This window comes from Meriones unguiculatus, chromosome 7 (genome assembly GCF_030254825.1).
Source record: "Meriones unguiculatus strain TT.TT164.6M chromosome 7, Bangor_MerUng_6.1, whole genome shotgun sequence".
In the NCBI taxonomy this organism is placed as follows: Eukaryota; Metazoa; Chordata; class Mammalia; order Rodentia; family Muridae; genus Meriones; species Meriones unguiculatus.
The window spans coordinates 77496547-77509463 of record NC_083355.1 but is presented as its reverse complement, the minus strand read 5'-3'; the positions used below and the strand labels follow the sequence as shown (position 1 = coordinate 77509463).

General features: G+C 45.0%; 2 protein-coding genes across 4 annotated transcripts in view; one reads left to right on the top strand and one right to left on the bottom strand.

The window, feature by feature from the left end:
* Pygl (glycogen phosphorylase L) overlaps positions 1–1323 on the top strand; it is a 30075-nt gene extending 28752 nt beyond the window's left edge. Inside the window, exon 20 of the mRNA XM_021653988.2 lies at positions 959–1323. Coding sequence (XP_021509663.1) covers positions 959–1132 — 174 coding nt within the window. The 3' untranslated portion in view covers positions 1133–1323. The remainder of the gene's footprint in view (positions 1–958) is intronic.
* A 590-nt stretch (positions 1324–1913) lies between these two features.
* Abhd12b (abhydrolase domain containing 12B) overlaps positions 1914–12917 on the bottom strand; it is a 53754-nt gene continuing 42750 nt past the window's right edge. For 2 of the 3 annotated variants that reach the window (XM_060387599.1, XM_060387598.1), the window contains 5 exons: positions 12802–12881; positions 4109–4191; positions 2835–2913; positions 2213–2331; positions 1914–2103 (listed from right to left, as the gene is read on the bottom strand). In XM_060387599.1, the coding sequence (XP_060243582.1) occupies positions 2076–2103; positions 2213–2331; positions 2835–2913; positions 4109–4191; positions 12802–12881 (389 nt within the window). In that variant the 3' untranslated portion in view covers positions 1914–2075. Of the gene's footprint in view, positions 2104–2212; positions 2332–2834; positions 2914–3223; positions 3388–4108; positions 4192–12801; positions 12882–12917 lie in introns of those variants that run through there. The other variant, XR_009592984.1, reaches the window with a different exon arrangement.

Genomic DNA, 12917 nt, shown 5'->3' with positions numbered 1-12917 from the left:
GGTCATTCCATTTATTTTTAAAATTTATTTTTATCTTATTTATGTGTGTCTGTATTGGAAGCCTTAAGATGTGCTAGACCCCTCGGAGATGGAGTTATAGGCAGTTAGGAGCTACTCTGTAGAGATGTGGGAACTGAACCCAGGTCCCCTAAAGCAGCGACAAGTGCTCTTAACCGCGAAGCCCTCTCTGCAGCCCTAGCTGTCTCCATTTATGATAAAGCATGGGAAATATGGCTTCCATGCTGACCAATTAGAGAATCCCTACCCAAAGATATTCTCTCTCTCTCTCTCTCTCTCTCTCTCTCTCTCTCTGTCACTCTCTCTCATACACACATGTACTTTCTCTATTTTTGTATCTCTTGTCCTTCTTCCTCTCCCCATCCCCTCTTCGTATCCCTTTCTCTTTTCCCCTGTCCCTCTCCCTTTTCTTCTCCCTCCCCTCTCCCCCCCTTTTGTCTCCCAATTCCCTCTCCCATATTCCTGTCCTTCTCTGGTTTCTCTCCGTTCCCCTCTCCCTGTCCCTCTTCCTTGTCCTATTTCTCCCCTCTCCCGCTCCCCCTTCATGTCCATGCTGTTGCTCTTGCTCACTTGCTTGCTCTCTTGCCCCCTCTCACTCTTTCCCTTACTCTCTCTTGAGAGATAGGGTCTCTCTATGTAGCCCAGAATGGTTTTGAACTTGAGATCTTCTTGCCTTAGCCCCTTGGAGGCTGGGGTTTCAAGCATCCACCACCACGCCATTGGTCATGGTTTCTCTTAAAAGGAAAAACACTTTTTCATCCCTAAGAGAAATATGTGCTGTATATGAGGAAAGCATAGTCTTCTCTGGCTGGGTGTCAAGAGCAATCTCACTTGTAAATCATTCTCCCTGTCATTCCCCTATGAAGTGGGTTTAACCCGTTGTTTGGCAAAGCTAGCCAGACACACGGCCCCGGACTGTACATGCTTATGTTATTCACAGACACAAAAGGCCTGGAACATGATGGTACTCAAAAACATAGCTGCCTCGGGGAAATTCTCCAGTGACCGGACAATTAAGGAATACGCCAAGGACATCTGGAACATGGAGCCTTCGGATCTGAAGATTTCCCTGTCCAACGAGTCCAGCAACAGAATCAGCACCAATGGGAAGTGAACAGTAATAGTGAAATATCTCTCAAAAACCCAAAAATGAGTGGCTCCTTATTGAGCTTGGGTATCTGTATAGCTTTGTTGATACTGTTTTGTTATTGAGTAATTAGTTCATTGTCTCTGGGGATGGGAAGAGGGAAAAAAATCTATGGCTGTATTAGAGCTAAAAATAAAATGTCAACTTCCAGTTGTCAATCAGTAGCCTGCTAGGATCACTTTCCTCAACAGTAATCAGCCAGAAAACTGCTTGGAACTGCTTAATACCATTTAAATGAACTGAGGTAAAATATTTTCCTTTCTTACACGACTGTCAGAGTCCAAGCTCCAGGCCGCTGTCTCAGTCTGCGCAAGCTGTCATAGCAAAAGGTGCTAATCCAGGTAACTTACAAACCTATTGAGTCTCACAGTTCTGGAGATGGGAGAAGTCCAAAATCAAGAGGCCCACAGAAGCCACTTTCTGGTTCCTACATGGTACCTTCTCATCCTGCCCTCTTCCAGGGGAAGGAACAGAAAGATTTTTTTGGACCTGTGTTTTAGGGACCTAATTTGATTCCTAAGAGCCCAGTTCTCAAGACCCACTCTCCTCCAAAAGCCGCCACCTCTTGTTACCACCACACTGGCGGGTAAATTTCAACACAGGAGTCCAGGCACTAGCAGCCACCTTACTCACAAATATCCCCAGCAGGTTTCACACGCAGACATTTATAGATGAGATCAGATCATGCTCAATTCTGATTCTCCACATTGAGGATCTGGCATGATTCAAAAGGCGAACGACGATGAACTAAAGAACATTCCATACAGCTTTCTTTATTCAAGTGGCAGGTGACCTTTGGAAGCCACCAGGACCTAAGCTCCTCCAGGCAGCCCCATGCAGTTTCGCATAAAGAAACCAGAAAGCTCTTGTGCCCTTTGTCTTCACCGGAGATTGCTGCTGCTCTCAGCTCTCACGCCCACTGCTGGCTCAGGAAGTCCCTGCAGAAAAAGAACCCAGGTCAGCTCATGCTTGGTCTGAATAAGCAGTGCTGCCCTGGTCACCCCTGCAGTAGAGGGGTTGGTCGTGGTGGGCGACAGCAGTTCTCACCTCACACTTCTTAGCAGCATGGGACTTTTACAGAGAAGGTTGTGATGGAAGCCGGGAGGAAAGACCACCATTTTGACCCTTTCTTTGTTCCTGTAGGCACTGTGTGCTATTTCATAGAGCTGTAAGAAATGCAAAGACAAGAGTCAAAGGTGGTCATAGAGTCAGGGCTCTCCTGGTGGGATTTTCCTGACAGGGCAGGAACTTGGGGAGTCTCTCATAAAGTCAGAGACCTGGGGAACGTCCAGATCCTCAGTTGGTCCTTATAAGCTGAGGACCAGAATGCCGGTGACTAATAGAGAATACTAATGAACTCCCATACTTGCCCCGAGCACACCTCACTGCAAAGGCTCACATAATCTCTATGGGCCCACTCCAGCAGTTTAAAGGACAACATCATGAGAGGTGACATGGGGGTCCCACTTAATCACAGACCCTGGGTTGTCAAGGTCTGCCCCTACCCCAAAACTTCTTTAAACTTAAGTAGCTGAGAACACTGACACTCATTGTTCAGATGAACAAGCATGGCTCTTGAGGGGTGTAAAGGATCCCCTGTAATGTCAGAGACCTCTAGGCTCTAACCAAAGGTCACCTAGCTGAAGAAATGGTAGGGCACTTGGCCTACCTGCTTCCCGCACTCCAGGGGCACTGTCCTGTCATCTTCTCCATGCAAGATGAGAAGTGGGGAGGACAGGTACTTCACACTGGGAGCAGAAGGGAGATAAACACCCAGTTTAAGAACTCAACCCACGCAGTTACAGTTTTAGTGACACATGGAGTTATGGGGTTTGCCCAAAGCACAATCAATCAATCAATAAAATCTTGCTTCCAAAAAGTCACAGCCTCATGTGTGCCAAACTTCACCTGGGAACCCTTTTATCCCCATCCCCGTGCCCCTCTGTTTCATCTGCTCAGACAACTGAACTGAATTGGTTCACTTCTACATGCAGTTTGATAGTGCTGAAGAAAATACACACTGAAGTAGCGGATCTGTGTGGCACTAGTAGTCCTTACCTTTTTCTTTATTCTGCTTCATTGTGTAATGCCTGAAGCATTTTAGAGATGGCCCAGCGGTTAAGAGCACTGGCTGTCCTTCAGGTCGACCTCTGTGGCAGCTCACAACCACTTACAACTCCAGGCCCAGGGGATCTGACGCCCTGTTTTGGCCTCCTTGGGCACTGAACAAACATGGTACCCAGACAAAGTACCCACACACATAAAATTAAAATAAATCTTTAAAAATCTATGAGATAAGACAAATTATAAAGCTACCAGAGAACCTGGGACCTTCTTGTAGCCATTTATTTACTTCTCCCCGTAATTAGAGAGTGGGCCCACAATGCCAGGTGCAATTATTCGCCTGATTAGCCCAGTTCGGCAACAAAAAGTCTTGGGCATGCAAAAAGCCTTCCACTCTCAGGGCCTACTCCGATGCTGCCCTGTCTCTCCAACTGCTCAGAGTGCTACTCTCCTCGAGGGCTGAAACGGGGGGGGGGATATATTTGCCTATTTGGAAGCATTCTTAAATTATTTCTGATCATAGTATCTATTGCTGGGTCAGCTCAATGGTATGATATGGGTTTGAACCACATGGGGAATAAGACCTAGCAGTCAGGGGTCCCCCCATAGATGGCTAGGCTAGACCCCAGCAGCCTTTCACATGGTCTATAAAGATGCATCTTTATGATGTCAGAGAACGTACTGGATTGGAGAAAGCACAGACTCAGGCCTAAGGAGAAGAGCAGATTCTGAAATGTGTAGAAACCCACCTCCAATTCTAGTGCCCATCTCCAAGACTAGCCTGAAATCCAGAGAGAGGTAAGGCCTATACCCCGAGCTCTCAACTAGTATGCCATGACAGTTACTCAGGAGCAAGAGCAAGCATCTTGGCTGGCTTACTTTTCGTCACTAGGGAAGACTATTTTGTCTTCTTTAAGGGCATCCATAAGCGTTCTCAAACATCTTGGAAGCTTCCGGTAAATCTATTTTTGAAAAAAGAAAAACCAAAGATGTTACTTCTTGTCCCATGGCTAGATTACATGGTTACATGGTCTCAGAACATCTTTCCCAAGCAGACATGCAATTTACTATAGCCTCTCACTACATCAGCTCCAAGCAGCAATGGAACAGCCACTCCCTACACTAAACTTAAAAATAAAATAAAAAACCTTGGGATCTTCAAAAGCAGTTCTTAGAGAGATGGTTCAGAGGACAAGAACACTAGCTGCTCTTCCAATGGTCTTGAGTTCAATTCCCAGCAACCACATGTTGTCTCACAACCATCTAGAGTGAGGTCTGGTGCCCTCTTCTAGTATGCAGGTGTACATGCAGGCAGAACACTGTACACATAATAAATAAACGAATAAAATCTTTAACAACAGCAACAAAAAAAGTAGTTCCTGTAATTAAAAAATTTGGAGGAAAAACGAGAAATGAGCAGAAAAACAAGACACGCATCAGTTCTACCACAAAAATAACCGTCGTTAACACTTGGCTGTATCTTCCTATATGGCTTCGTTTCAAATGCACGTGACAGCCAGGCTCGTATTCCTCCGTAAGGGAACAGTAACATTCAAAATATAATGCAAGCAGACTTAGCCAGTTTATTTAGGGAGCAGCGCTCAGATTAGTCCATTCTGGTAAGGGGATTTGATGCTCAGATAATTGGTTTGAGAGGGTTTGAACACTCTAAATGGTTGGAAGTGCTTTGTTTTCACAATGTTTTAAAACATTTCTGGTTTGACAATGGCTGCAGGACCCCAAATGCACCAGTTGTCGCACACATGCTTAAGTTTCCCTCTAATGACAATCTGTGGCGAGTCGTGTGGGAGCTCAGTCTGCCTGTCATCACATAAATTAGTCCATAAGCCCGAAAAGCTTCTGTTTTAACTGAAAAGATGGAGCAGGGGACAGGAGCCCTGCACACCACCGCACCCACCTCCCACCTTCCTGCACCCCCAATCCAATCTTTGCCCTCTGTCTCCATTGTCTCTGGCCACTCTCTACCTTTGGCCGGATGCAGCTTCTTGCTTCCTCCCTCCTCTCCTGTAAGTCAGATCCTAGCACTGGTTCCCTTAACACCCTCCAAGGAGGCTTGAATTAAGCCAAAAGAAGCCCCTTGGCCTTTGGAGCCCTGCAGACGTGGGTGGCTGCTCTGTTCCCAGCCTTTTGTCGCTTGCTGGCTGACGTCATCAAAACAGCATCCTTACTTTTGCCTTTCTTGCAGCCATGGACCTCTGGATTTTTGCCTCAGTAGGTCTCAGCTGACTTCACACTTTGTTTCCTTTTACGTTTTGTTTTTGTTTTGTTTTGTTTTCTAATTTTTGAGGCTATAACTGAATTAAAAACATTTCTAGTTTCCCTTTTCTCCCCCTCCCAAACTCTCCTATAAATCCACCCCTTCCATTCTTCTTAAAATTCATCACTACTTTTTTTCACTAATTGTTATTCTATGCCTATATGTATATATATGTATACATATACATGTACAAATATATACTATTTATATGTTCCTAAATATAATCTGTTCGGTCTGTATGCTACTTGTATGTATGTTTTCAGGACAATTTTGTGGAAGTTTTTTTCTAGCCAGCTATGAAGTATTTATTACTTTTAACATTCCCCATGATATAGTGTTTCCCCTTTCCATCAGTATTCTTTTATTGGGTCCGGTTTTCTATTTCTCCTACAAGGATATAACTTCTTCATTGGTCTGGGGGTGGAGGCGTGGTGTGCAAGACATTTCTCGTTTCTGCTGTTACTCTCAGGATCTAGAAGGCCTCCTGGTATGTAATAGATGTTCAATAAATATTTGCTAATGGTGGGATGGATCTTTTTGTGCAAATGTCCCCGGGTGGACCTTAAACAGTTCATCATTTTTTTTTCTCAGTGGAGCTGATTTTCAAGGTTTCATTCCTAGAATGGATTTTCACAAAGGAAAGACTGGCGGAGTCTCACACGGTTCTCCTACTTAGAGGGGAAGGTGGAAGGACCCAGCGTGATGAGCAGGACATTGCAAAGGGACAGAAATAGACACAAAATAGGCCAGCCAACGCCAGCAAACTTCACAGTTTTTTTGTTTGTTTGTTTGTTTTGGTTTTTTTGGATGAAAACTCAGAATCATGCCAGACTGGTTTTGAACTCTTGATCTTCCTGCCTCAACTTTCTGAATAGCTTATATTATAGGTACACAGTGCCTCACTATTAAAAAAACAAACCAAAAAACAAAAAAAAAAAAAAACAAAACATAACAGCAACAACAGATTTAACATCTGTTGTAGAACGTGTGCACACATGTGTGTGTGCATGCCCACACAAGCACACAGTCATGTGCCATGTGAACATGGAGTTCAGAGGGCAGTGTGTAAAAACTGGTTGTCTCCTTCAGCCATGCGGGTTCTGGGGTTCGCATTCCTCAAGCTTGATAGCAGGTGCTTTAACCCAGTGAACCATCTCACCTAGCTTCCCAATTTTTAAAAAAGAAAAAGAAAATCATTAACCTGCCTATAACCTGCCTCCTGAAGTGTGCCACTAGTAAATGGTGACTTCCTATATGTTACAATTATTTTAAATGTTTGTTGTTGTTGTTGTTTTCTGATCTTTTAGAAGGGGATTCACAACTCCATAGGGAGTTTAGTTTGCCAACTGGCACAGGGCAGGGAGGCCTGCCCCAGGAAGAAGGCACACTCAGGGTGCGGGCCGCTGCTTTGCCGGCTCAGGGTCTGTCTGGCCTGCACATCCTCCAGCTCTCCGGGAATGGGCCACCTTCAGGAGTGTGCTGGCTTCTCCTGCTGCCTTTCCTCCTTCTCCTTCCTCTGCTTCCCACACTGAGGGCTGAGGGCGAGGTGACTAGGTTTGCTTTCTCTTCTTTGTCTCCTAACCCCGCCCCTCCCTCCTGGAATTGGGACTCATGGGAGAAAAAATTCAATAAGAGAAACCCTTCAGCAATTCATCTCGGGTTCTAAAGAGGGAAGAAGAAAGCAGACCCAAGCCAGCCTCCTCCCAGCTTTCCTCACTCCCTACCAGTGGAGGTGGCTTCTGAGACTAAGAGGTCATATGGTTCCGCCCAGACCAGACCACAGAGGCAGGCTCTTAGTTCATCTTCCTTTCTTTAATGTTCTTTTTAGTCCACTCTGAAACAGAATGATCGGGGGACAGGAACAGACATTGTTTGGGATCCTGCCGGCAGCTAGGTACTTCCCAGGCTGTGTCTTATTTGGATTTGTTTATTTGTTTTGTTTTGTTTGGTTTTTTGTAGCAATCCTGTGCATTGGGCATTGTCAACCATATTATTTTTTTCCTAGTGGGAAACTCAGAGGAAAGACCAGCTTAGGTGATGCCAGGGCCCGGGGGAGGGGGAGGAGGAAGGAGCCATACAGGACTAGTGGCAGAGGCTAGGTTTGAACCCTAATATGTCTGAACCCATCGTCCATGCTCATCACTTGCACCATCCGAGCTTACAAGACGGACCAGCTCTCTGAGGTCACTTCCGGCTTCCATCATGTCCTCTCTGTCCAAGCAGAGCATGAGGTGGAAGCCGGATGTGGTACCGCAGTGCTGGCCTGCTAAGTGTGTATTATGCAAGCACAACTGTAGTTGCTTTCTGTCTGTCTGTCTGTCACAGCAAATCTGAATAAGCTTTTCTTATCCTAGTTTATAGATGAAGCCACGAGAGCATTAAAGAAAAACAAACAAACAGCTGTTGGGTGATAATTCAGAAATTTAAACCTGGGCAGTCAGACGTGAGAGCTAGGGTTCTTAAAGACTGGGAAATACCTGGGACAGTAAACTTCTAAGCTGTGGAGCGCCTATCACATCAGAAGGCTCCTGGTCTGCAATTTTAAACCGTACCAATGTGCAAAAGTCGCACCCACTGAGCATAAAACATAAGCACTTTGAATGCAGATCTTTCCTCCATGGTCTCTGTTTCAGCTCCTGCCTCCAGGTTCCCGCCTTGAGTTCCTGCCCTGACTTCCCTCAGTGGAGGAGTACAAGCATGGACAAAATAAACCCTTTCCTCCCTGAGCTGCTTTTGGCCATGGTGTTTTATGACAGCAATAGAGACCCCAGCTAAGAAAGCAGTCTACACCTAGATCGTGATAGAGTTGAGGAAGGAGTCAATGACACACCTAATAATAATTTCCCAAAACTGATAGGGGTTATAAAAAATACTCCTACTTCTCCTATATCGTCAAAAAGAAATCACAATGGTATTATAAAATATTTTCGCTAAATGACAATTAAGTGTGTAACAATGAAAATATTTAATTTATTGCATATGTATGTGTATATATGTATATGTATATGTGTGTGCACGCATGTGTGTGTTTTCATGCCACAGGGCAAATGTGGACATCAGAGGATAACTTGTGAGAGTTGGTTCTCTCCATCTCTTCCAGGGATTAATTTAGGTCACCAGACATAGCCGGTTGAAGGAGAATGGCTTCCATAGTCTCGTATAGTTAAATGTTTGATTCCCCCCATGGTGGAATTGTTTGGGAAGGATTAGGAGGGGTGGTCTTATTAAAAGAGCTTTGTGACTGGGGACAGGTTTTGAGGCTTCAAAAGACCCACACCATTCCCCCTGTGCTCTCTGCCTCCTGCCTGTGATGGGGATGCGAGCTCTCGGCAGCTGCTCCATCTACCTGCCACACAGCTTCATTCCACCATCATGACCCTAACCTTCTGAAGCTGTAAGCCCAGGCAAACTCTTTTTTTTTTTTTAATAAGTTGCCTCGGTCATGATGTTGTAATACCATAATAAAAAAGTAAATAGTACATCAGGCTTGGCAGTGAATGTCCTTACCCACTGGGACACCTCGCCAACTCTTGAACTAGCTGACAATGAAAACGAATTTCAAAAGTTGTGGGATTCAGAAGTATGACTTAGGTAGACTATACACTGATGCATACCCAAGTAAATTATTAGATGATGCTGGGCATAGTGGTGCACACCCTTAATCCAGCATGCAGGAGGTAGAGGCTGGCCAGACCTCTGTGAGATGGAGACCAGCCTGGTTGACAGAGAACATTGAGGACAGGACAGCCAGGCATGCCCAGAGAAACCTTGTCTCAAAAAATAAAATAAAATATAAGTAGTACTATCTCAAGAAATTTTCAAATAAATATGAAAAAAATACAACAAGAAAAATAACGATATACTTGCTCTGACCCAAAGGGCTGGGAAGAGACCAGCAAGGGAAGATAAAGGTAAAGATGGAAATTAAGGGAACAGAAGCCATTCGGTCAGATGACAGAAAACTCGACAAAATCAACTGCTTTTTGCTACGCTTGTAGGCTGCCTCTGACTCACAGATGCTTCCTCTTGTCTTGGGAGACAGAGGCCATGGTTTCTGTCCTTCCTCCATTCTCTACCACAGGGACAGCAGAAACAACAGGTCTTAAAGCCTAGCATCCATGGGGCTCACTTGGAGCTTGACTCTTCCTGCGGCCTGCTCTTCCCTTTTCCTTATCTTGCTGTCCCATTCCCTTGTGGGGCCTTCCTCAGTGTGCTCCTGCAGTCAGGCACACACAAAGTCCCTGCCTTGGGCTAGCTTCTCAGATAGAGTGTTAGAGGGCTAAAACTGAAGAAACCTAAACGACACATAAGCAAGCAAGCATAAATGTGAAAGTAAACAAAAGGCAGTAGAATGCTCAGGTATCATCAGAATTAGAAAGGTATCAGCTTCCCCAAATGGAACAACAGATCCAGTGAAATCCCAATCAACCCTCCAGAACCTGTTCTTGGCAAAAGCATTCAAAAATATGTATATATGAAAATATACAAAGGGTTGAGAATAGCCAAGGCACCAGGCAGCAGCGCTGGCAGATGCCTTTAATCCCAGCGTTGGGAGGCAGAGGCAGGTGGATCACTGCAAGTTTGAGGCCAGCCTGGTCTACAGAGTGAGTTCCAGGACAGCCAGGGCTACACAGAAAAACCCTATCTTGGAAAAAAAAAAGAGGGGGAGGAGCAGGGGAGAAGAGCCACGGCAAAACTTGAGAAACGGCTCGAAGAGCCCTTGTTGCTCTTGCATAAAGGACCCAGGTTCAGTTCCTTGCATCCTCATGGCGGCTCACAACAACCCCTAACTCCAGCGACCCTGGTGCCCTCTTCTGCCCTCCTTAGGTACAGCATGCATGTGGTTTACAGACATGCAGGCAAAACATACATAAACATGAAATAAAAATTACAAAGGAAAAAAAAAGTAAATTAAGAATACCGCAGGCAATGTCAACCATGGAGAAAAGAGAGGAATGTGTAGAGCAAAGCATCAAGATATGTCATATACTAGAGTGATTAAAATGCTGTGACAGTCACAAGAGAGTGGACAATGAGGAGAAGTGAGACTCTACCAACTGTGCCAGTGTGCACACGCCCCAGTACACGTAGACACTGGCACTGCTGCAGAAGGAGCGAGTTCATTTTCTAAGGGGTCCTGGCCCCGTGGATGCCTCTCCTCACACAAGCCTCCAGACCTGTGAGTTCTGGCTTTGAACATAAAAGATCAAACGGTTTCTAGAAAAACACCTGCATAAACATGGGTAAGCAGATTTTTTTTATAAAAAAATACGAAACACAAAATCACGAACTTCAAAAACAAAACTGGCAAAGTGTTCCACATTAAGTTTAGGAACAGTGCGTCACAGCAACAAGCCAGTAACAGAGGGAAGGGGCCGGGCAAAGTTCTGTAATCCACCTGCAACACAATTTGCTAATGACTCATGCGAGCATCTACAAAGAAGGTCCACGAGTAAAATACAGCTCAATTCAAAAATGGGAGAAAGACGCGAACACGTTCGTAAGAGATGATATCCAAATGGCCGATAAACACACAGCAATGCCTAATCTTGTTACTCGCCAGAAAAAATGCAAACACCAGGGCAAGCCTGTGATGCAATTATGATTCTCACACGCTTGGCGAGGTAGGCTGCTAAAATCCCTTTTGAAAAACACAGAGCAGTGTGAGGGCTACAGCAGGATCTTACGAGCAGTAATTCAGTCCTTGGGCCCACCCAGTGACAGGTTTGCACATCAGCAGACCACAGTAGAAAGCTGGACAGATGGCTTAGCGGGTAAGAGCGCTGGCTGCCCTTTTCAGTTTCCGAGTCCCAGCACCCACAGGGCAGCTCACAGCCATTTGTGACCCCAGTTCCAGGGGATTGAACGCCTTCTTCTGACCTCTGCAGGTTCTGCGTGCAGAACATGTCTCTTGTTCTTGTCATACACTCACACAGATGAAGAAAAAATAGAATACAAGTATAAGAACACACACCGAGGGACATAGCTTGGTGGTAGAGCATTCGCCTACCATGCGTGAGACCATAAGTTCAAGTCCCAATGCAGAAAGAGAGAGAGAAAGAGAATATACATAATAACAGTGTTCTAAATCGCCTCAAACCGAGCGAGTTGAATGTGAATAAGTAACAGGATGGACCCATTGATGGTGGAATCTGCTTTATAACTGAATACCATATAACAATGGAAATGGCCAAGCTCCAGTGTTACACATCCAGAATAAGACTGCATACGTGGAATGTTGGGTGAGAAAAATAACTAGAATGTAACCTGTGTAATTATACTTTTATACGGAGAAGCTCAAAGAAAACTACCTTTCAGAGACACACATACAGGTAGCACCACTGCAAATAAAGACATAGCTGTGGCGGCCTTCCCATGAAACCCTTCAGCAAGCTTCAGGGTATTCTGTTGTGGCTTGTGGTACCAAACATTTCAGAAATAAGCAGATGAAAACATCCCTATGATGCCTTACAGCGTGGAAAAGTTTACGACGTGTGCCTGCATCTCCTCTAAAACCGCTGCCTTTTCCTCAAACTTCTCTGCCAAGCCCTCATTTGCTTGCACTCCGTCTGAATGTGTGACTATAAACAACTGAAAATCAGGCCTGGACTAAGAGTGTAAAATCAGGGTCATGGTCAGGTGCAGTGCCTCGTGCTGTAATCCCAGAAACCCGGAAGCTTCAGACAAGAAGACTGATGCTGGTTCGAAGCCAGCCTGTGCTGCAAAGTGTGCGCTCAAGTGCAGTCGAACTAAAAGCTGTCTCAAAACAGTAAGAATAATAGGACTAAGAACAATACCAACAATAGGATAATGTGCACAGCAGATTCTTTGGACCCATATTTATGTTTTACTTTCCTGAGAAGACTGCTGTCTGTATCTGGAGTACCATGTGGGAGCACTTTCTCTAGAATCTTCTTTATGATAAAGTAATGTAAGAGATGGCTGCCATTCATAGAGCCGAAACGTGCAAACTCTTATTTGCAATTTAAAATGAGGAGTTACCATTGTAAAGCTACACCCAGTGAGTGTAACAGTTATAAAACTGTGTGCTCACTTCAGGGACACATGAGCTAAAAAAATACAAAATATACACAGTTAATTTGGGGAAGAAAATATTTCACGCAGTCAGTGCCTCGGTCTGTTAGGATGCTTGAGCTTTCAGTAGTCAACCAGCCAAGACTAGACCAACTCCGGAACACATGGAGCTCATTAAAGAACGGAGCTGTTCTCATAAATGCCTGGGTATGGAAACAGCCTGCACATCTACCCGGGGCAGGTGGGATGGGAGCCTCACCTTTAGCAGAGGATAGTTGATACTCGCCACCCACATGTTGGTAAATGGAGCTTCTAAGACAATGGCATCAACTGGGCATCCTAGAAAATAAAAACAGTTTTTTAAAAATGAGCAAC